At 39.5% G+C, this 24675-nt stretch overlaps 1 protein-coding gene across 3 annotated transcripts in view; it reads left to right on the top strand.

The window, feature by feature from the left end:
- Positions 1-229: 229 nt before the first annotated feature.
- Positions 230-24675, top strand: part of FBXO25 (F-box protein 25) — a 39909-nt gene continuing 15463 nt past the window's right edge. For all 3 annotated transcript variants that reach the window (XR_003572187.1, XM_027892428.1, XM_027892427.1), the window contains exons 1-9: positions 230-303; positions 3455-3600; positions 10673-10779; positions 11257-11306; positions 14233-14325; positions 18247-18340; positions 19002-19186; positions 21014-21196; positions 23302-23445. Coding sequence is in view for 2 of the 3 variants with exons in the window: in XM_027892428.1 (XP_027748229.1) it covers positions 3464-3600; positions 10673-10779; positions 11257-11306; positions 14233-14325; positions 18247-18340; positions 19002-19186; positions 21014-21196; positions 23302-23445 (993 nt within the window). In the remaining variant the exon portion in view is untranslated. The remainder of the gene's footprint in view (positions 304-3454; positions 3601-10672; positions 10780-11256; positions 11307-14232; positions 14326-18246; positions 18341-19001; positions 19187-21013; positions 21197-23301; positions 23446-24675) is intronic.

Raw genomic sequence — 24675 nt, 5'->3', positions numbered from 1 at the left:
ACTCCGGAGGGGTCACCCCGGCACGCCCCGCCCCGCGCGCGCCCTGCGCCCCGCCCCCGCCCACCAAAACACTGGCACGTGCGCGCCGCACCCGCAGCTCACGTGACGCTCCCGGCCCGCGGTGGGCGGGGCCAGGCCCTCCCCGCTCGACCAATGGCGGCCCGTGCTGCCGGGTAGCAACAGGCGCGGCGGGAGGGGACCAATCAGCGCTGCGGGGGCGGGGCCAGCGCGGCCCATGGTACTTCCGGCAACAGCGGCTGGCCCGGTGCGAGCGCCGGGCGGGGAGGGAAGGTGAGTGAGGGGAGCTCCGCCGGGGGAGCCACGCCGGGGGAGCCACGCCGGGGGAGCCCCGCCGGGGAGCGTGCTCGGCTCTGTGTGTGAACCCCGCACACGCAGCCCCGCTCTGTGTGTGAGGGGCTTTGAGCCTGAGCGTGGGCAGTCGTGGCTTGGGGGGTTGGGGACTCGCTCTTAGAGGCGTGCGGAGCTGAAGGAGTTTGGGACAAGGTGTTGTAGTCAGGATGAGCTGATGGGCCTGGGGCGAAGGGCAAGACCGAAGGGTGTGGAGCCTGCCTGGAGGAGTGGGGTGTTGGAATCTCAGTAGGGTGCACGAGGATGGGACCCAGCGTGGCTTTGCTGAGAGCAAATCCTGCCTGACAAATTTGGTGGCCTTCTACTGTGGGGTTACAGCGTTGGCGGATGAGGGAAGAGCAGCTGATGTCATCTAAATGAACTTGTGAAAAGCCTTTGATGCTGTCCCACACAACTTCCTTGTCTCTAAGCTGGAGAGACATGGATTTGATGGATGAATCACTCAGTGGGTAAGGAATTGACTGGATGTTTGCACTCAAAGAGTTTCAGTCAACGGCTCAATGTCCAAGGGGAGACCAGTGACAAGTGACATTCCTCAGTGTTTGGTATTGGGACTGTTTAGCACCCTTGTCAGGGACATGAAGAGTGGGACTGAGTGCACTTCCAGCAAGTTTGTGGATGACACCAGGTGTGTGGTGCAGCTGACACGCTGGAAGGAAGGGATGCCCCCCAGAGGGACCGACCTTGACAGGACAGAGGTCCATGCAAACCTCATGAAGTTCAACAAGGCCAAGTGCAAGGTCCTGCAGCTGGGTGGGGCATCCCAAGCACAAATACAGGCTGGGTGGAGAATGGATCGAGAACAGCCCTGAGAATGACTCAGCTGACAAGAAGCTCAACGAGCCAGCAGTGTACACTTGCAGATCAGAAAGGCAAGTATTCTGGGCTGCATCAAAAGAAGTGTGGCCAGTGGATCAGGGGAGGTGACTCTCCCCCTGTACTCCACTCTCCTGATACCCCACCTGCAGTGTTGTATCCAGCTCTGGGACCTACAGCATAAGAAGGATGTCAGTCTGTTCGAGTCTAGAGGAGGGCCATGAAGACGCTCAGAGCGCTGGAGCACCTCTGCCATAAACGCAGTCTGAGAGGGGGCATTGTTCATCCAGGAGAGGAGAGGGCTCTGGGAAGGCCTGTAGGGCAGGCTTCCAGTAAGTAAGTAAGTAATGGCCAGTCTTCGCAAACGAAGAACCGGGGAAGGTCTTTACACCTTCCAGCCTGCGCATTGGATTTTTTAGGTGAGACACAGTGTGCGCGGAACTGAGCCCACCCTTTAATCCTGAGGTTCATCTGCCGGGGCCAAGCGAGCTTGGACGGTGGCAGCGAGGTCCTCAGGACGTAGATGGATTGCCTTACAGGGCTAACGAGCTCCATCTGCCCGGGGAGTGGCCCCGACCGGGAATTGAACCCGGGCCTCGGCGGTGACAGCGCAGCGCCTTTACCCTCTAGACCACCAGCAGGCTTCCAGTACTTAAGGGGAGGGCTACAAGAAAGCTGAAGAGGCACTTTGGAATGGCATCAAACTGAAAGAGGGTACATTTAGATTAGGTTTTAGTAAGAAATTCTTTACTGTGAGGGTGAAGAGGCACTAGGACAGGTTGGCCAGAGAAGTGTTGAGTATCCCATCCCTGTCAGTGTTCAAGCCCAAGCTGGATGAGGCTTTGAGCAACATGGTCTAGTGGAACCCCCCACGGCAGGGGGATTGTGACTAGGTAATCTTTATGGTTGCTTCCAACCCAAACCATTCTGTGATCAGTCAGTGGGAAATCAGTCAAGTTGAAAACAACTTGGAAAAAAAAGTGTGTTGTGTTCATATTACTCCTAGGAAGCAATATAAGGATTGGAAAAGCAGATAGGCATGAATGGAGTTTGTGGTAACTGGGGGAAAGGATGTGGTAATTTTTGGAGAAGGTTCTTGGTAGATGTAGAGCAAGGCTGAGTTATGAGTAGGAAGGGGACTTTAGTCAGTGCTGAGGCATAGGCAATGCACTTTGTTTTGTGTAGTATACAGATTTTTAGTTAAAGGAAAACTCAGTTGGCTCACTCAATTTGTATTTCTTCTGGCTTTTTATGCTTCTATGCCCTCTCCTGTTGTAACTAATATATTGGGCAAATGCTGGTCAAGAGTACAGATGGGTAAATAAATTCATAGTGATGCTTGACTGATGTGGCCTAATATTTTTTTCAGTTTGGAAAAGTGTTAGAAAACACATACTTGTTAGGACCAAAGCTGTTGGTATTATATATTAACATGTTTCAAATATGATAATGTTATCTTTCCTCTATAGCCTGCATGTGAAATCCCTTGTTAAACTCAGGAGCAACAAGTTTGTGTGATGAACGGGAAGAAGGCAGCAAAAGCTGTCAAGGTCAAAGCCTTCAAAGTGTAGAAAACTGCTTTGTTCTCATTCTTAATGTGTCAGAAGTGAATCTCACTTTTGAAAAAAGGTAGCAGAACATTGTTTGAATGACATACCTTGCATCTGTTTGTAGAGATTTTGGGAGACGTGTCACAGTGGACTTTATGTTGCAGTCTTCTTTTTGTCCTGGTATCTGTTCAGTAGCCTGGCACGGGAGGTGACCCTCAACAACAACTGAAAAAATGTTGGGGAAAATGAAAATTCCCTAACTGACTACACAGTGTAGCACAAACTCAGTATTTCTAAGCCTTAAAAAAAATAAAAGGATCACCATTGAATTTGTGGACTATCAATCTTTTTAACAACCATTTATTATTCATGTATAAAAACCAGGAATCTGTTTGATCATGGCAAAGCAGATTACAGAGGATACAATTTTGCTTCTTTTGGAATAATTGCTTTCCTGGACCACCATTCTTTTCCTGTTCTCTAAAGAACTAGGAAGCCTACCTTGATCTAATAAATGCTTAAAGATAAGAAGAATGAGGTTAGAGAATAAAAAATATACTTAAACCACTGAATCTGTTTCTTTAAAAGGATACTCTACAGAGAACTTTCATCAAGGTAATATTTTTTTTTAAGGTTAAAGAGAAAACTGAAATAATGGCAAGAAGTTTTGCAACTTTTATTAATAAATAATACACGAAGAGTCTCTTGTTCCTGCTTACAGAGAAACCATGCCATTTTTGGGCCAAGACTGGAGATCCCCTGGATGGAGATGGGTTAAAACAGAAGATGGATGGAAACGATGTGAACCTTTCACTCCTTCCCTTGAGGATGGGAATAATCAGCTGAATGATATCAGCCACGCTGTGTAAGTTAAAAAGAAAAATAAGTAATTAATTCTGCATGAGTTAATGGCAAGGTGGGAGGGCATCACAGTGCAACTGTTTGTGGTAGCTGATATCATCTCTATGCAAATGCAGCCATGTATTTTGTTTAGTTAGGCAGGTAGGAGACCCTTATGGAGATTGTCTGTGTTTTGTCACTGCTTCCTGAGTTGCTTATTTTAGGCAGCCAGGGCACTTCTTACCTTCTATGTCTTTAAAAATAATGAAATAAAAAATATGTAAAAAAACCCCAAGGCAAACCAAACAAAAAACCCAAACAAAAACCAAACAAATGAGAAAAAACAAAACAGAAAAACAACAAACAACCCCCCCAACAACAAAATTCCAACAAAAAACCCCAAACCAAACAAAAAAAAATTAAAAAAGCCTGTCTAGTACTATTTAAAGGTAAAGGTAATACTTACTGAAAGTGCAACAGGCATATTGAACTGTTACCAGGAAGTGAATGAAGACTTTCTGCTGAGTAAGTGTTGAATTAGTTCTGTTTATGGCAGTCATATAAGACCTTTACTCCAAATATACAGTCAATGGTAGCTTAATGCTTATTCTCTTATGCAATATATAACTGTATGTTCTCCTGTAAAACAGATGAGAAAGAGCTTAGATAAATAAAATAATACTTGTTGCAAATGCCCACAGACTGGTGTGATATAAATAGTTTTGTCAAAACAAATTTCTACTCAGTTTCTCCACAAAGAAGTAATTCTCAGGGATAGCGTTCTTCGTCAAAAATTAGAGCATAATGTGCTCATAATGAGGAAAGGGAACATTCAGTGTTATATTGTTAGTCCAGTAAATGATATGATAACTCATCTGATTTAGAGGGAATTTATTGACAAGCTGAGGCTTGCTGTAGTCATACACCTGTGTTTTCTAAATTTGTGAAATAATCCTCAAGGGAGTTATTAAGCAGTGAAGAATTATTATTAAGCTTGTCTTGACCTATTGTTTTCTTCATGCCCTTTTTCCTTTTGTGTTCATCTGTCACTGATCATATTTGGGCTTCTTTTTCCACACAGTCTGGCCACTGTGGATACTAAACGCTCCAAAAATGTTCAGTAAGCCTCCAACATAAAAGTTGCCTTAAATACCTTTGAAAAAAAAAAATCTTTTCTTCTCTCTTTCATACCTTTAATAATATACTTGGCAAATTAGAGGAAATCTAATTTATTTTTGAAGCTATTTACACAGTTGCCAAATAATTGCATCTTGTGGGTTGCTTTAATTAATATTGCCTGAGAAGTATGAAAGAAATTATCATTGTCTTTGTGAATACCATTAAGACTTCTGCTCTTCTGCTTGTAATTGTGTATCTATATTTATATATCTTTTCTCCAGAGAACAAGGTGAGGTATTTTTATTGCTTCTTAGAGCAAAAATACCGGATTTTAAAGTTCAGGACTAAAATAAATACTTCAGTTTGAAGGGACTGGTCATGAAATGCACTAAGGAGGAAAATATTTTCCATGCAGTGTCTCATGATTTGGGTTTCTTAGTCTAGCTTGCCAATTTGTCAGAATCGCAGGCTTAGAGGCCAGGCTAGTCTGCAGCAGGCACCCTCATCTGTAATGGTTCCCCATCTTCATCTTAAACATCTCCTACATAGCAAAGCCAAACTTTGCAGCTTTAATTTTTTTTTTTTAATTCTATTTCTGTCTATTCAGTTAAAAATGTATGTTGTCCAAATTTAGACTAAGGAATTCAAGTTGATACTTCTTGGCATAGTAGCACTACTTTGGAATAATTTCACTACACCTTGAACTTTGAATCTGATTGCAGCTTGAACTATTTGTCTGTGAGTTAACTTCTGCTGCTGTGCAGCAATTAATGTCTATTTGCACAACATTATAGAGCAATTTAGGGTGTAAATGACCTCTGAGCGCCATCTGGTCGAAACACATACCCAAAGCAAGGCCAGCTGATGTTGGTTGTACAGGGCTTTGCCCAGTTCAGCTTTGTGTGTTTCCAAGAATGGGAGTTCTTCTCTGGGCTCCTGTTTTAAGTTCTGTTACTCTCAATGTTACTTTTTAGTCTGCTGTTGTCCTGTCCTGTGTTGTGTCATCCCTTCTTGCCCCTGCCCTCAGCCTAGTAAGAATTTCTTACCACATACTGTGTCCATTACCACTTGACTTAGCACTGTCCACTTCCCCATACCTTACAGTCTAGCTCTATCTTATTTATATTCTCATATTAGAAATCAACAGCAATCAGGTTTCCCTCTACCACCAGCTCTTAACACTGAATAAGGTCAGTTCTCTTACCCTCATGCATCATGTGCTCCAGTACCTTGGTAAATCCCCACTGGACTTATTCCAGTATGACAATGTTTTTATTGTATTGGGGAGCCCCAAAGTAGACACAGTACTCCAGATGCAGTTTCTCATGCCAAATAAAGAGGGATGATTACTTCTTCCAGTCTGCAGGATACACTTTTGTTAACTCAAACCAGGGTGCAGTTGGCCTAATACAACACAAGGGCACACTGCTGACCTGTTTTCAGGTACTTATCCACAAGACTCCTGGCTCCTTTCCTGCAAAACTGCTTCCTGTCCAGTCAGTACCCAGCATATACCCAGGCCTGGGGTTCTCTTCTGGCGTGTGCAGGCCTTCGTACTGTGGAATGCAGTGTAAAATATTTTGACAAATACACTGTGATGTTATTTAGTGCAGGCACTTACCTCAGGATTTTTCATGCATGGTCAAGCTGTAACTGGCTTTGAGTCTCTTCTAAAGCACTTAGTGTGTCTCTGTATGTAATTGTGTGACTTGAGGGCCATGTGAAAAGAAGCAAGAGGGTAAGGAAGAATAGTTGGAGCTCAGACAGCCCTGTCGTATTTTCCATCATTTTAAGTGTCATACCCAAAAAGTTAAATACTGCTGTGAAATTACTTTTTTTTGAAAAAGCTGAAGTTCTTACATGCTTTATCTAAAATATTGTAGTTCTAAGAACACCAGATACTTTGCTTTTAAGAGCTTTGGTGCAATTTTTTTTGGAGTGTGTCATCAAGACAAGAAAGTAAGGATAGCTGTAAATTGGCAGTATTATGTGTGTATTTAAATCCTTCCAGGTGCACTCAGATGTCATGTGCACTATTAAGATAAACACATTTCATTAAGGCTTTTGTTACACCATATGGCACGTGCAGCTTTTGATTTGGTTTATTGTGTCGTAGCTTAGTGTTTGAAGGGGACAGGGGTTGCTTTTGCAGTGGTAGAGCAGCTTTATTACTCACCAAGCAGCTCTGCAGGTTTCTGAAAGGAACAAACACTCGTAGTTACTGGGAACTGCCTCTGTTTCTGTCCCATTATTCTAATGTCTGTGGAACTCTTGCTTTCATTCCTTGCTTTCAGACTTAAGGTTTGTCAAGAAGAGTGGTGGTGTTTACAGATAAGTAGGGAAAGACTCTCCACATGAAGTGGGACAGAACATGAGGAAATAAACCATCATATCAGGACATCCTCAGAAGTAACAGTCCAATTTGTCTTCTCTCTAAAAAGATGTGAAGAATTCCAGGAATGTCACAGGCAAATTTAAAAGGTGTTTGAAATATCCTTTTCGTCTTAACAATTTCTTCCTGAGAGGTCCCAGGTGACTGGAAGCTGGTGAACGTTGTCCCAGTTTTCAAGAAGGGCAAGGAGGAGGATCAGAAACTACAGGCTGGTAAAGTTATGGAGAAGATTATTCTGGGAGGTACTAAAAACACCTGAGAGATAACACGGTCATTGGTCACAGCCAGCACAGCTTCATGAGAGGCGAGTCCTGCTTATCAAACCTAATTTCCTTTTATGACAGAGTAACCCACCTAGTTGATCAAGGGAAGCCAGTTGATGTCATCTTTATGGATTTCAGTAAAGCTTTTGATACTGTCTCTCACAGGATCCTTTTGGACAAGATGTCCAGCACACAGCTGGATAAACACATCATGGGGTGGGTGAGCAATTGGCTCACGGGTCGAGCACAGAGAGGTAATAGCAAATGGGGTAACATCAGACTGTTGACCTGTCACTAATGGGGTTCCACAGGGCTCCGTCTTGCACCCTGTGCTCTTCAACATCTTCATAAATTACTTGGACACAGGACTGGAAGGGATACTAAGCAAGTTTGCAGATGACACAAAACTGGGAGGAGCTGCTGATGCCCTCTAGTGCAGGGTGGCCCTGCAGAGAGACCTTAACAAATTTGAGGACTGGGCGATCACCAGTCACATAAAGTTCAACAAGGGGAAGTGCAGGATTCTGCACCTGGGATGGGACAACCCTGGATGTTTGTACAGACTGGGGAATGAGATGCTTGAAAGCAGTGCCATAGAAAGGGACCTGTGGGTCCTGGTCATTGGCAAGCTGAATCTGAGTCAGCAGTGTCCTGGCAGCCAGGAGGGCCAACTGTGTCCTGGGGGGCATCAGGCACAGCATGGCCAGCTGGTCGAGGGAGAGGATTGTCCCACTCTGCTCTGCACTGGGGCAGCCTCACCTTGAATATTGTGTGCAGTTCTGGGTACCTCAATATAAGAAAGATATTAAGCTATTGAAGAGTGTCCAAAGGAATGAAACAAAGATGGTGAAGAACCTTGAGGGGAAGCTGTATGAGGAGTGACTGAAGTCACTTGGTCTGTTCAGCCTGGAGGAGACTGGGAGGAGACCTCACTGCAGTTACAACTTCCTTGTGAGGGGAAGAGGAGGGACAGGCACTGATCTCTTCTCTGTGGTGACCAGTGACAGGACCTGAGGGAATGGCCTGAAGTTGTGTCAGGGGAGGTTTAGGTTGGATATTAGAAAAAGGTTCTTCACCCAGAGAGTGGTTGGGCACTGGAACAGGCTCCCCAGGGAAGTGATCACAGCACCAAGCCTGATAGAGGTCAAGAAGAGTTTGGACAATACTCTCAGGCACATGGTGTGACTCTTGGGGTTGTCCTGTGCAGGGCTAAGGGTTGGACTCAATGGTCTCTGTGGGTCCCTTCCAACTCAGTGTATGCTTTGATTTATTGATTGTACTTAATCTGCCTTGCTTGTTTATCTGATGTTTGAGGAATTCTCTGTTGTTGGGAGGCAGGAGTGGGCTTTAAATCACTTCAGGTATGTTACTGCTCTACATTACTTTCTAGAGATGCTTTCTCTCCAGGAACAAAAGAAGGAACCTCTACAGTTTAACCATCCTTTTCAAGGCAGGCCTTTGGGAATGCAGCCTCCCATACTCTGTCTGTTGTTAGGATGATAAAGCTCTGGGAGTTTTGGGCTCTAGTTCTGATTCTGCAGCAACTCTTCAGATTCTGCAATAAATTCTCACATGACGTGGTGATGCAGCCAATATGTTAAAAGACAATTAAACTAATTTTTAGTGAGCTTAAAAAGACATTTCCTTTATGATAGCTTTGGAAAAAAACCAGAAACCTCATGGATTGGAATGTTACATAATCAGATAACTTGTTGATGTTGTGCTTTTGTCAGTTGCTTTGCTTTTGCCTGCTGGTGGTTTCTTCTCTCTGAACTTTTTTGCTGTTTGACCAGAAGTGATTCTTGGCACTGTTCCATAGAATATTGAAAGTGTTGAGTCTTTATTCTCTGCTTTAAAAATAGTAAGGTGTAAACTAAGGTGCTGACCTTGGATGGAGCACTGTCTGAATGCAGAGTTATGTTAGGTTTAAATCCCAGAAAAGAAAAGCTAAGATGAAACTAACTTTTGATTTCTGAGTCTTCTCAACTTGTGTATCTTTAAGCTGAGCTAGCATTTACTGATAGGAGCAATCAAAAAAACAGAGCTTTTTTACAGTGTTGTTTAGTTATCCTCCCTAACAGATGATTCAGGTGTGAAAATTTTAACTGTATAAGCTAGTAGCAATAAACTAAAATAATGTAATTTTTACAACTTAATGGCCAAATACAGGTTATTTTTGAATAAACTCCTGTTCTTCGGTTTATAGTGTTCAGTTGTTTTAATTTGAAGTTCAAAGTGACATTGATAAATAGCTTCATCTGGCAAACTGAGATTAAACCCAGCAACAAATGTGAGGGGCTTTGTATTCAACTTTGTTGTCAAAGAACAATACTGGGGAAATAAAGTAGTCTTACAGTTAAACTTCACTACCACATATCCTTCATTATTATGGTTATCTGTGCAAGACCATAGCCTTCATATGAAGTATCTTCCTTCTCAGTGCTAGAAAAATGAACACCCATTCTTATCTGTGTTGCTGGTCCTTAGAGTTATCTGCAAAAATGGAAAGAAAATTTTATGAAACTGTGTACATTCCCTGTAGTACGGGCAGTTTTTAAATGTATGTAAATTTTAGAAAGGTTACTTTATCAAAAAAAAAATTTAATAGTTTATTTCCGTATATTTTTTTATGTATGTTCACATTGTCTGTGCACTTTATACATAATTATTTGGTGTAGTCCTCAGTGTGGGGTTACATAGTTATCTGTCAGAAGTGACAGGTATAGTTGAGTCTCTCTGGCAGAGACAGACCACTTGGTTCTTGACGCTGTACAAATCATTGGTAAAACAGTACCATGACACCTATATTATTTACGGTGTTGTGGTTCAAGCATTTGTTAAAAGCAAAACTTTCTTTGCCTCAAAGGTGACAGTAGTAAGAGATGTCTGTCTTTACTGGCTTTCTGCCTATGCAAGGGTGTGCAACAATTCTGCACTGACTTTTATACCTGTGCAGTTTTTCAAGGCTTGGTCCAATTCAAATAATGAGTTTTTGTACATCAGAGCTTTGGAAAGCTTTGCAGTTGTCCAGCTGGTACTGACTCCTTAGCATTCCTCCCTAAATGTCAGTAATGACTTAGAAAATACCTTTTAGGAAGATACTTCTGTGTATTTAATCACTTTGACACAAATTTCAACTGCACTGGGAAGAAAAGAACACGACAGCTTCTCTCAAGATACTTGTTGCTATAGACAGGTAGAGGATCTTAATTAAGAATACAGTGGGCTTTTTTCAGCTGGTAGACTTTAATGCAGAAAATTGTAAGCTGTATGCATCTTAAATATTTAATCACTGCTGTTCTAATTAGATGTTTTTATTTCAGCATCATAACTGGGGATGATGAAAAAGAAGTATACAGTACTGAAGACTGTGAGTTTGCAGCCAAGAAAAGGAAAAAGGATCATTTTAGGAATAATGCGGATTCACAATGTACGCCTGGGTTTGTTAAACTTATTTTAGAAGACTCATGTAGCTTCAGAAAAATGTTGTTATAGTTGTTCATTTATGTTCACCCATAGAATAGCCTTCCAAATTATGTTTACTTCTGTATTGGTGACAAATTCTCATGTCAAAAGTGATATGTCTCGATTGAAGCTGTGGTATTGATCATTGATTGTGGTTTTTTTTTCAAAGATCCAAAGATAATTCACTCCTGTGTTTTTGGGGGTTTGTTTTGGTTTTGGTTTTTTTTAGTTATATAATGCTTCCATTATTTTCTTGAAGTACATAAGTTTTAAAAAATTTTAGTAATCCTTTCCAGCCTTTTTAAACTTTCTCCATTAAAACTGTTCTGCCATCTCTCCTATCTTATGAAGCATTTTATTGAAGATTGTCTGTTCAGTTTCTTTCTAGAAGGCGTTAACTAATGGGGAAGCCTAAAATCCTTGTATTTTGATTTTATTTTAGGTTTTTATCGCGAAAAGTGGATTTATGTTCATAAAGAAAGCACCAAGGAAGTAAGTCTGCATGCTCTGGGTCAATTCTTGCAACATTTGTGAATCTTAATTGACAGACTGTATACTGAAAAAAAGCATTTGTGCTATGTGTCTTAGGGGTTATATTTAACTCCCTCTTCACTGGCAGCATAGCACACCTGTACATGGTGAGGCAAAGGCAGCTGGCAAAGTGACTTTTGCATGGGTCACTGTGGCAGAGATGTGGGAACTTGCAAGGATGGACATACAGTTCTCCACTACTTATCCAAGCCCATCTGGCTTTGTACTGTCTGTCTTTGAACTAAAATTGGAAGTGCAAAACCAGATAAGAGTCTCCAAAGAAGCTGCTTGCAGGCAGCTATCTGATATTTGGAATTTTGGTGTACATTTGAATGTAAGTAATTAAAATTTCAGTTTTGAACTTTACAGAGAGGACCTTTACATTCAACAAAGACCAGATGCTTTCAGTTTTGGATATAAACTGTATCATGCAACTGTAAAAGGAACATGAAAAATCTTGGGATGAACTCTTGGAAAGCCAAGAGTTAGAATACATCCATTTTATGTAAACTGTCTTGAAGTTTGAGTTTCGTTCCTATGTTGATTCCTGTGGTTATCTGGGATGGGTGGAACTTGAACACCAGCAAGGGTGTTTTGCATCCACATAGTAATGCCATGGAGAGAGGGAAGCAGGTGAGTGCAATGACTGCAGTCATGCAGGCAAAATTTGGCTTTGCATTTATGGGCTAAGAGAGACCATACAGAACTTTGTACTCAGGAAGAGCATGGTATTGTAGAGAGAGCTTAGGTAGAGGACACACTGGAAGACTTCACCTTGTAGATCAGTGACCCAGAGACTGCCCTTCTGCATCTGAAGGTAATTGTAAAGCCTTTCACCAGATTCAAAGCCCTCTTTTTGCTCTGTCCCTTTGTGCCATCTCAAATTTAGGGTAAGAAGGAAGGGGAGATGACAGACTGTCACCAGTCATTATGGTGTTTTGAATCATAGGGTTGTTAGGCTGAGTTTTCAAACTACGTTCAGGCCAAACCACAAATCTCCTAAAATCTCTCATTGCTGTTCTGCATAACCTATATGTTGGGATTACTTCTTCCTCTCTTCTCTAGAATTTGGTTTGCTAGGGATGTGTGGTATTTGCTTGCGTTTCTTGTCCATTCAGAGAATGAAAAAAATATTTTGGTTGTCTTCTAATATTTGACCATTGACTTCTCAGGTTTTTTTTTTTGGGGGGGGGGGAGTTATAAAAAACTAACTGTGGATAGTTAGAATTAATCACTAATCTTTTCAAGAAATTCTTCATGTAAATTCAAAAGCTTAGACTAAAAAGTTAAAAAAAGTAGCAGGATCAAAAAGTAGCAAGAATAAGCATAGTTGAACCAAAACATTCAGAGCAACAATTTAAGCTAAAACGTAATATACAGAGGCTCTAGTTTTTCTTACAGATTGTAATCTTACTTGATTTTGAAACTGCTGTCCCACAACCAGGAAACATTTTTTTCTAAACTGGATACAGTTTGTTAGGGCAAAATGACAAGAGTGGGAAGGTCTTCATAAGAAACCTGTAAAGCATGCCATGGGAGAGCACTGAAAATAAAGAAGGCCAAAACAAGTGCAGGTGTATAGCTGAAATGAAGTAGAAGATGCTTTTTTAGTAATTTTGTCATGATGCATTGGGAAAGGCGGAGCTTTCATAGAAATCTGTTTCCAGCTGTTCAAGTAAATGTATCTCTCATATTAATGTATTTAATCTGGCCTTTTGATAACTCTTTAGCCAGAGAATAGGCACAAATACTTAAATTTCAAGAGAAGTTTTGTTGTCTGTGTTATTTCACTGCAACTAGCCAGCCAAGGTGTGCACACTGTGAAGTGTGCAGCCCACTTGGATCTGAGATATATGAACTGGATTAGCAAGCAGTACAATCCCAAATTTGGTCACTAACTGATAGGCAATAATTACCACCACTCGGTAGTGAGTAAATAACTGTCCCCTGTTCCACTGGGATGCACCCAGGGTAAGCTTTGTTTGGGTCACAAAAAGGAAGGTTAGTTTGTACTGCCATCTTGTCACTATCACATAATTCACCAAGGAAGTCTGTCTAGGAATGAGTTTCAAATAATTATTTATCCTTCTCCTTCCTGGGCTAATAAACCATAGTAGCACACTGCTCTGCAAATCTCTCTTTTCAGTTAGGGAATTGGGGTTTTTTTAGCATCATTATGTTTGGTTCTAGGCTCCCATGTGGCTTTGTGGTTCTAAATGTGCTCACCTTATGTGATCCCATGTCATTTTGGGCTACTACTGCCACCTTAAGTATTTCACGATACCCTCTGAAGCTTCCACATTTACCTTAAGACACCTGTGGAGAAATACCAAAAGAAAATGCAATTGCTCATACTCTTGGGACATAAAAAAAAAAAAAAGGTACCTAAACTTCTAGCACCTGAAAAATAAATTTTCGATGTTGAGACCATTTGTTCTTCCAGTCCTAGGAGCAGCTACCTGTGCTCTTATCCTCAGATGTGAATCAGATAATTCTTACGGTTGTAGGCTCAGACTGCTGTACAAGCAAGTTCTTCCTTGTGCTGAGGCAAATGGGGAGTGTGATATCCATGACGGGATGCCAACATCATGGCCATGCAAGAGTGGAGTAGATTCCTGGGGCATTCAAATACCAGTGATTGCAGATGGAGTAGATTCCTGGGGCATTCAAATACCAGTGATTGCAGACTGCATGATTAGTGTGAGTTGAAAGGCCTTGGCTACATACCTGTTAGTTCCAAACAGTCTGGATCTGTTTTCATTTGTTCTGCAAGAAAGTAAATAACTCTTCAGTCCAGATACATCATATTTTCAGGGAGCATGGCATCCATGGCAAATTTTGTCTTTTTGTTTCTTTCCATTTAAAGTGTGTTTTTTTTTCTTCCCAGAGACACGGCTATTGCACCTTGGGAGAAGCTTTTAATCGCTTAGATTTTTCAAGTGCAATTCAGGACATCAGAAGGTTCAATTATGTGGTCAAAGTAAGCTCTTTATTGTATGTTCATATTATAAAAATGTGTTTGCTGATGTGCCTGTGTGTACAAAATAAATATTTTTGCACTGAGCAGATGATTTGTAACTCTATAAATATCTTTGCCATATAGTATTTATACTGCGTGAAGCAACCCTAAACTGAGTAATCTTTATTTGGTGAAAACTCGTTATACTGCTGTATGAAAGCCTGTAGCTTGAGGAGGATGGTGATGGCCAGTGTGCTGAGTATTTAGAGAGAAACACTGATAGTAGTTTCAATTGCTGTTCATCAGTCTGCTTAGTGAACTTTCTTTAAAGGCAAAATAATTTCTATACAACCAAAACCAGCAAAGTGTAATTCATCACAAATATACTTTTTTTTAATCTAGGACAAGATATCTATGCAATTATCTTTGTTAACATCCCTTAAAGCTTGAGACTCCCGTCTTAATTTCCTTAATGACTATCCAGCTGCCCACTTCGAAATGCCTGTTCTGGGCGGTACTGATCTTCTTTTAGCCTCAGGGTGGTTTTTTTTCATCTAACTTGAGATAGTAAAGTTCTTGTCCCAGCTCCTAGGGAAGCTCAAAATGAGTCATGTCAGGACTAAAGTTCAGCTCAGTGGTGAGGCTGTTCACAAATAATGTAGTGGTTGGAATGCACCCAGAACTTTAAAAGACGCGAATCAAAATTAAATAAACATACCAGGAGAACACCCTTACCACTAGGCTATAGAGTATTTGGAGAGAAAACACGTTCTGTCCATCCTTGTGAAGCTGAGCAATCCCAGAAAAACAAGAGATGTGGAAACAAAGCAAAAAGGACTTGCTTCCAGGCTAGTGGTTAGGGTACTTGCCTGGTTTATTCCGCTTGCAGCTTTGGGGTTTTTTTGTCTGTGTGTGTTGTGGTTTAGAGCATTACTTTATAATGCTGTTTTGGGAGCAGAAACAGACTTTTTAGCCTTGAAGAGTAGGAAGAAAAAAAAGTATCTAAAAAAGATGATTTGTGTTATAAATGGTGTCAACCTTCAGTGCCTACCTTGAATGGAAAACAGGTAGAATCAAAGCAGATCTAGAATTTTACATGTTTTTTAGATGCTGCAGTGCCTAGGCTGGGTTGCTCAAAACAGTTGATTGGAACAAAGTGCAAAATCTAGCATAAGCACATTGACCAGTTTTTCTTCTGTTCACCAAGGAATATAAAATGCTGGTGTAGTCATCCAGGCTTAAGATCATTGAGAAAGCACTACTTTAAAATTCAGAAATTTGGCTTTGCAATCCAAACCATTGCTCTAGTAATGGTAGAGCCTAAACAATCAGGGTGAATTTAAAATAGCGGTCAGACTTCCAAAATCCTTTTAACATTTTAGAATTTATTTGAAATTTTTAACATTTAGAATTATTTTACAAATGCAAAGATACAATTCAATTTTAGTATCGGTTCCTCTGAGGTGGTAGAGGCAAACTGACTTTTATCAACAGGTACATAAGATCTTAAAAGTTACCAAGATGCTAATAAACGTGATTGATTTGAGTGACAGCTGCTGCTCATTCTTTAGCCGTAGAACTTGTGGACTTGAGAAACATATGTGGTGTTCTATCTAACAAATGAAAACATCTGAGCAGATGTCACTAATATGTGAAGTTGCCACAGACTTTTAAGAACAGTATTTAATCTGCTCTCTCAGATTTTAAGCCAGTCTGCAACTGAGACCTAATACAAGAAGCAGTTCATCCTGTGCCCATCTGCTTTACATAAGTTCTCATTTATTTTTCTTAAGTTTCTAATGGTGGCAGTTTCTTGTGTAGAGCTCATTTAATGCAGTGTAGCAGTTCCTATTTCTTCTTTTCTAAGGATTATCTCAAGTTATGCATGAACACAGGATTACTTTTATATGTGCTGTTTTGTCTGTTCCATTTAAAGATAGCAAATTATAAATCAGGAATACTTTTTTTTAAAGACTAAGCCCTACTAGGTTGTTCTTCTTTGATCCCAGACCACCATGATCCATTTTGATTCTCCAACTAACTAAAAATCTGCCAATCATTATTTAAATTTAATGTAAATGTCTGTCCAGGACCCTGTTAGTATAGGCAGTGAGGAGGAGAAAGGAGGATCAGCTGTTCTTCTGCACTTGTTTGTGCTGCAGTAGATTGATAATTTTGTAGCTGTTAAATGCTGATACATTGAATTTGATATGTTTTTTTTCCACATATTTTCATGTGAGTAAACAGATGATCCATTCAAAGTTATGATCTCTAGTAGACAACATTGATGTGGCTTTGCACACATCAATGAGACTGAGCTTGTGTGCCAGATCCTTGTACTCCTGCTACCTTACTTCTTCTAAAATTGCCTTAGTCCTTGCATATTAGCTTTAACTGAAATTGGGAACTTCACTAAAATGAGGTGGAATTTGTTTCTTTGGTTTCATCTTCAAACTGAGTAACATAACTGATTTTTTTTAAATAAATCAAGAGAAATATACATATTTGCTTGAACTGGTAAACTGCCAGAGACCTCTAGGTGTGTTCTAACTTGTTAATCAAACTAAAAGGCTTTGAAAATGCCAAGAAAGAGATCCTTTTTATACCATTTTTGAGACTAGATTGCTTGTATTTAAGTACATCAAGAAAATTATTTCCTCCTTTCATAGCACATAGTGTCTTGTCAGGGATCATGCAGAGAAGCCAGAAGGAACATTATTAAATCAGGGAGAGAACAGGTGTATTCCCTCTTTCCAAAAGAAAATTAATGTTGAGTGAATTGCCAATTTGGTGTTTTAGAAATGAAGATACAATATAATTTTTGGCAGGCTTAGTCTTTATTCGCCCTCTGTGCCAACACTTCATGCTATCCTATATAGCAGGGCTCTGCAGGTTAGTCTTGGGAGCACTCTGCAGGGAATGCTGGTTTCTGCTTCCTGCTTTCCCTTTTCAGTGTGTTGAGAACACTTGTTCTGAACTAGTCATTATAAAGTGCAGTTGCAAAGCTCAGGGCCACACTTCTAAATGTTGTAATGCTGTCACAACATCACAGTCATATTTCATACTGAGACCATTTTTTGTTGAAAAGGCAATGATTCTTACCACCTGCAAAACTGAATCTAAAGTGTAAAAGCAAAGGTGCCAGAATGGAGCAAGGGCTGCCCTCTAGTAGCTGTAGCTTGGCATTTACATGCACCAAGAATTTAAGCTGTTCTGGTTACTTTGCCCTAAACCATTCCCACTGTTCTTGCCACTCTTCTGCTCAGAGGGTCTTCAGAGAGAGATATGTGAACAGCTAGGACATAGTTAAGGGAAAGTTACTACAATGGTTTGGTTTGTACACTGCTCATTATTAGATCACTGTGGTTTATTCTACCAGGGACCTGAACGTAGGAGTGATGTAGAAATTTTTTTTCCCCTAGTATAGGTAAAGCATGGTAGTTCTTCTCCGTGAGTAGAAAGTATTGCACTAAGTCCATCACACTTCAGTTTGACCAGTATGATACTTTCACTCAGAAACTGGAACTCTGATAGCAGGTATCAGTTTAGGGTGATGTTCCTGGCCACCAAATCTGTCAGGAGTTTCAGGACCCAGCCACACTGAAGTTCACATTTGTATTTGTGAGCCTCCAAAACAGACTCTCTTCATTATTTCACTACAGCTCATAAAGTCCATATGTCATGTGCTCTGTCAGAAGTAAACACTACTATTCATATAGTATTTTGAAAATGCACATCCTTCAGGAGTTGTTCATGGTATGCCAGTGGGATTACCTAAAACTTTCCATGTTTGTCTTACTTTTTCTGAACTCTATACTTACATTTCCACAAAATGCCATTGTGTGATCTAGGCTGTTGTAGGTGAGTGTGTGCACTGAAAGTGCGCATTTAAAGCCATCCTTTACTTCTGTCATTCTTCTGAATTTTAATTTTTTGTCCTAGCTTTTGCAGCTAATTGCAAAATCCCAGTTAACTTCACTGAGTGGTGCAGCACAGAAGAACTACTTTAACATTTTGGATAAAATTGTGCGGAAGGGTAAGACCTAAGGTTTTGTAATCTGCTTGATCAGATTTAGTTGCTGTGACTGAGGTATCAGTTGATTTATTACAAGGTTTCATACCTCCCATTCCACAATTGCAGTAAGTTGTTTTCTCTTGGTCATTGAATAATGTCTATTGAAGCAGGGTGGTGAAACTGAGACAGTTAGATTCTATTCAGAAACTATTGGTTACAACTGAATTATACTCTTCATGAAATGTGAAAGCTTTTAGATTAATAAAGTGTTTGGTTTTAAGTTTGTGGGATGTACTGAAACTTCAAATACATATCTGTTTTGTTGATTTTGTTTAAAAGCTATTACATAATCCTGATTTATTTTTTCCTTCTGGCAATCCCACTAAATGGAGCTGTAATCCTATCCACTTTGAAGAGCAGAAATTGGATTTATAACTTGTTGTTTAGCATAAAGTTTATTAAATGTGCAGCATGAAATGTTGCTTGTGAAATTGTTAATTATTGATCTTGCATGTATGGAACAACATTAATGAATAATGTCATAGTGGGAATTAGAGCAGCTATTTGTACACAAACAGTTGAGTTTTAATTAGTTCATCTAAAAAAAGTGTTGATTACTTTGAGCTAACTGTTGGCTTGGTTAACTCAGCCAAAATTGTATTTGGTTTGTTTTGTTTTCCAGTCATGGAAGACCAATATAATCCACGATTAATCAAAGATCTTCTACAGGATCTGAGTTCTACTCTCTGTATACTGATTAGGGGCGTAGGAAAATCTGTGCTGGTAGGGAACATCAATATTTGGATTTGCCGATTAGAAACTATCCTTCTGTGGCAGCAACAATTAAAAAACCTTCAGATGAACAAGGTATGTTATTAAATCACGTTAAATAATATTTGGGGGAGGGGATTTCAAATACATTTTAAACAGTTTTACTTGTTTTCTTTGTTCTTAAAGAAGTAGTACGAAACTAATGAAATGGAATCAACTTACTTTTCTAATGTTTTAATAGCTCCTTTCTAATGAGGGTTGCTACAGTGTCTGTGCTGCTGGTTTGTGCTAGAGATGTATAGATATAATGGTTTTTCCCACTTAAATGAATTTCAAAATGCTTGTCTCTAGATTGTCAGATGGAAATGGAAAAAAATACCAATTTTTAATTCCAAAATAAATTTTCTACAACTGAAGAAATAAAAATCTAAAAGGCATTTTAGAGGTATATCAAGAAAGAAAATATTCAAGTAGCAATTTTACAGAAGCACAGTTGCTTTTTGTTAAAAAAAAAAAGTATAATAACTTCAGCATCTGGATTCTCATCATGTTCAAAGAATGTGGTATTCACTGTTCCAGGGTTTTATAGTGGAAACTTCTGATGATAAGCAGGCAATTTTTTTTTAATTGGACTGGGTTACTCCTGAGGAAGAAATGCTGCAAGATATTGCTCACAGTAAAATCATACAAGTGTATCACCTATTGGCTGTCGGCTATGAAATTTTAAAGTAGTCCTTTTTGTGCGTGCTGGGTATCTGAATAAACCAACTACTTTTTGAATGGAAAGGAGAAATGGGGAACCCGGTCTCAGCAGTTTTTATATGCCAGGGAACCACTGCAGTTACTGCTGCGCTGGTTTCTTTCCAGCGCGACACTTCCCCTGGAGCTGTTTCATGTTGGCTGGAATCACCAGTGTGAAATCTTGCATCTGTAGTGCTCACATATTCCTCAACAGAACGATGGTGCTGAGGTGTTTATAACAGATGACACTATGGAAAGTCTACTCTGTGAGATGGGTGGCTCTGAAATAAGCCGATAGAAGCGAGAGCTCGCTGAAGCACAGCTGCTCTGCTTCCAGTGCCCTGGGCTGGGGCAGCTCTGCTGGGTGGGGCCAGCTCTGCCCGTGCTCCCTGCCTCACCAGCTGGGACACCGTCTCCAGCCTCGTGGGTTTTGTGCCCCCTGGCACTGTGGGCTCCAGGGTCAGTTGTGTATGAGCTGTGCCACTGGTTACCCCCGCGCAAGTTCCCAGAGGTGTATGGTCTCAGTGATTGACTTTCTCAGTGCTTTAATTAAACATCCCTGCAGAACTTGTCATCTGTGTATGAGGGGAAACTATCTCCAGACTTCAGAAATTATCCTGCACTTTTCTTCCTCTGATTTCCAAAATGCTTTCATTCTGTATTTCTGATCTTCTGTCCTGCATTCTGTGTTCTTTTCTATACTGAAGTTGTCTTAAGGCAAATGGACGTGTGCCTTGTTTCTTAATAAAAATTGAGAAACTGTAGTGATCCTACAGATTAGAAATAATTGGTTCCTATCTTTATTGTAGTTAGGGCTTCAGCACACTTATCTCAAAGGTGGAATTGATTATATGTATATACATACTGAAAACATGTACTTTTCAAGATTGCATACTATTATTTTGTGAGAAGTGTTGTAAAAATTATTTGAAATTTAAATAAATAATTTAGGATATGTTTATTTTAACAGTAGAAAAGCTGTAAGTTATATATCTACAGTCTGTAGCTTCTTCTGTACCTCTAATCATTTAAGCTTTCAACAACAGCAGTTAGAGAATAATGGTAGGCAAGAATTAACCATAGATTTTACTCAATGGTTTTGAACAACCTGAGATACCTTTAAAGTAAGAATCTTACGCTGTCAAAGTTTTGTAGCTAAAAGTCTTCAACTCTTATTTCCAGCAAGTCAACAATGGTCTTACGCTTATGGATCTCCCTCTCCACATGCTGAATAACATCCTATACAGGTTCTCTGATGGCTGGGACATTATTACTCTTGGTCAAGTGACCCCAACTTTGTACATGCTTAGTGAAGACAGACAGTTGTGGAAAAAACTCTGCCAGTACCATTTTGCGGAAAAGCAGGTAATAAACTCTGACATTTGTATAAACGTAGCCTTTGTGATGTGATGTACCAGTAATGAAGTGTGAACTCACAGTGTTTGAGCTAAGTTTGACATTTTGAAGTAATAGAGAAGGTGTTTTTTCTGGGAGGCCTTGGTTCCTGCTAGCTATGGTATTCAGCAAGTCTGTGAGTTTAGGATAACTACTGGGCTTTTTCTTTGCATTATTTTAAAAATTGTTTTTTTTCAAAAAATGCTTCTTTAAAAACTGCACAAGTGTGGTAGAGGAGACCTCTAAGGTGTTCCTAATTTTAGTACCTAAAGTAGAACTTGTTTTACTAACCAAGGCAGTCAGACAGATTGCTTGAACTTTTAGGCTACGTGATTAGTCTGGCGAAGCCAAAATTGGATTTCTGTGAAAAATAGAACAAATGCTGGAGATTTTGAAATTAATAACAAAAAAGAAATGGTGCTTTTCTGTCACTTCCTCATAAAGAGCATTAAAGTAATCTAGGAATGACTCCAGAACTGTCTTAATTTTCTGGCAATAATAAATGCTGGGACAAAATCAGTTTAGGTGAAAATAAACCTATGGAAGTGGTAGTTATGTCAGAACTGGAGGAAGAACTTTTGAGTCCTGCTACATTCCAGAATGGAGGAAGCAAAAGTGCCCATTCTTAAATCTGACAGGTTGAAGTGGAACCATTTGATTGGTGACTACCAGATTAAGTATCATTATAACAGAAAAGAAAGAAGATCAATTAACCCAAATAAGAATTTTATGTGAGATGAAAGGCTTTAAAATTAAGTTCCTGGAGAAAATAAATGGGCAAAAGCAAACTGAAAAACCTTCCTTCAGAAGCGGAGAAGAATGCAATATGAAGTTATGAGGATAAGCAATTTAAGCTTAAGTAGCAGCTGAGTGGATTTGGAGGGCAGATGAGCAAAGCACTTTTGAACAGTGACAAAACTGGTCTGAGAGGAAGCTGTTATACTAAGGTAATGCTGGGAGAAAGATCTCTTCAGTATTTCAGTAGAATTAACTATCCCTGTGCCTCATAAAGAACACTTGTACACAGTGTTTCCAGTGTGTTCCTGAATGTTCACATTCAGTTTCTTGCTAAGTTATTAATGATAGGAAGCTAATGATTTTGTTTATTTTCCAATATCTGCTTCCCTAAAATTCTGCCTCTTCTCTTTACAAGTATACTGCCTTAATAAGCTACAGAATTGTTAGGTTGTTTTTTCTGTCCTCTGCAGTGTACCATTTGTTGAACCATTGAAACAGCCACAAAAACATACTTGATATCTGAAGAGCACTTTTGGAAAAAAATGAGACTTTTAAACAGGGGAGTTACTATGAAACCAAGTGAAGTGTAGCTGAAATCAGAAAGGCAGTGCTATTTGCCCCATACAGGAGTTGTCTTCTAAAAGAAGAAAGCCCTCACTGTATTAGCACTAATCCACACTGAGTGGAACAGAAGCCTTTTATAAATACATGCTTAATAAACCTTGGCTGTATTAAGCTGGGGAGAAATAGCTGTTGTGCATCAGCTAATCCTTACATGGAGATTAGGTCCCCAGGAAGTACATCAATCACTGATTATTGCTATCCTTCTAGGAAGATCTCAACCAAATGTGAAAAAAGTCATGTATATTCTTTTAAAATAAATTTTAAAAAGGGCATTATTTAAATCCATAGCTAATATTTTAATAGAAAGCCATGATCTATAATGCATGATCATGTTTTTAAATCTCATTCCTGAGTGTTTTTTTTTTTAAAAGTATAAAATTAATTACTTAGAGCTCTAAATACTGTTTTTGTTAAATGGTTCTTAACTATAATTAGAATCATTTCAAGACAGTAGAGTTAGATCAGCTGTGTATGGCCTACTTTTTCTTGGCAAATATGCACCCTCCTATTTTTAGTATTTGCCTTCCATCTTTTTTCCTTTTTTTTTGTGGCCAGGTCTCTCTCATTGCCTTGCAGAGATGTATGATGTCAGAATATTGTCTTCACAGAATTCTAGTTACAAAGCTTCAGTTTAACTACCTTTTCTCTACCTTCCCCCACCGTTTACCTGATTTGATTACAATTTTAAAGGAAGGTATTAATTTTATGTCTAGTTTTGTAGGCATTTGATTCCATCAGAGAAAGGTCACATTGACTGGAAGCTGATGTACTTTGCACTTCAGAAATATTACCCAATAAAGGAGCAGTACGGGGACACCTTGCATTTCTGTCGACACTGTAGTATTCTGTTTTGGAAGGTAAGAGCTTTGAAACAGACAATCAGAAATATGTCCTAACAGCTAGTGGTCATCATCTGAAAAGAAAAATATTAAGATCAGCTTGTTGGGTTTCTCATGAGAAATATGATTGGATAATTATTATCTAACTTTAAAATAATAAAAAACTTTCATATAAAATCAATATTCAATTCTAAAGTTGTTCTTTATCTTCTTATCTCTCGCTACCTGATAATCTCCCTACTTAGAATTACAATGAAAAGTGGCATATGGAAAGAGTTGCACTCTGTCTTCTTGTATCTGTTTAACCTTATGGAAAGTTATTAGGGAGTAGTCTGAAGTCAGGATTCTCTAATGACATGGTAATCAATACATCTCTAATGAGAACTAATTACTACAGTATTCCTACCACATTGGTGTAAAGCTCTCTATTTTTGTAGTCTTGCTTCTGTCCCATATGAAGCCTGTAGGAGTGTTTGAAACTTCATTCAAAATGTGTTTTATATTGATTTTTATGTTTACAATGAAGCACATGCTGAGATACAGGATGATTTTAATTTCAGTAGGGCATTTCCTTGTTTAACTTGGGTGTGATTTCATAGTCCTGGATTGCACCATAACATTGCCTTCTAGTTAGTGAGACTTCTTTAATTTTGCAGCTGAAAGATCAGATATGGGTAGTGTTAATAGACAGCAAAGAGAAGAAACGTTTGAGAAATCTTGGGAAAAAAATCATATTACTCATGTTCTAATTAACAGAAATTAGTTGTTCTTGTTTCATCTTTCTGTGATATTTAAAAGGAGTTACATGTCAGTGTGAGACTTTTTTACTTAAAAAAACTAGGTGATTTAACAGGATAAGCTGGCTTTCATAGAAATAGCATGTTACTTAATATGGTATCTTGAATTTGAGTATTATTGATATCATGGACCCCTTCCAGGTACTAATGTTTTGCTAAATTAAGGTAGCCAGAATTGGCTTCTGCTGTGAAAAGCCTGGGCATTTGTTGAAGGATCTGTGTCAAGAATGTCTAAGAACTTTCATTACAGTGGAATAGTTCTTTGACATGTAGCCCAATATGTAGGGGAAAGTTTTCTCTTTGAAAGGGGAAGTTTCAAAGGTAAGCACACAGCACGCGTGCAGGTGGGCATTTGTGGCACCAGATTTCTTTGGATTGTCTGCCGTGGCTGTGTAAAGGCTAAATGCTTTCTGCAGTTAATTTCTCTCATTCTGATCTTGGTATAATTGAA

Source organism: Empidonax traillii, unplaced genomic scaffold (assembly GCF_003031625.1).
Source record: "Empidonax traillii isolate 1590-97213 ecotype Southwest subspecies unplaced genomic scaffold, ASM303162v1 scaffold352:size1026972, whole genome shotgun sequence".
Classification (NCBI taxonomy): Eukaryota; Metazoa; Chordata; class Aves; order Passeriformes; family Tyrannidae; genus Empidonax; species Empidonax traillii.
This window is presented reverse-complemented; position numbering and strand designations above follow the sequence as displayed.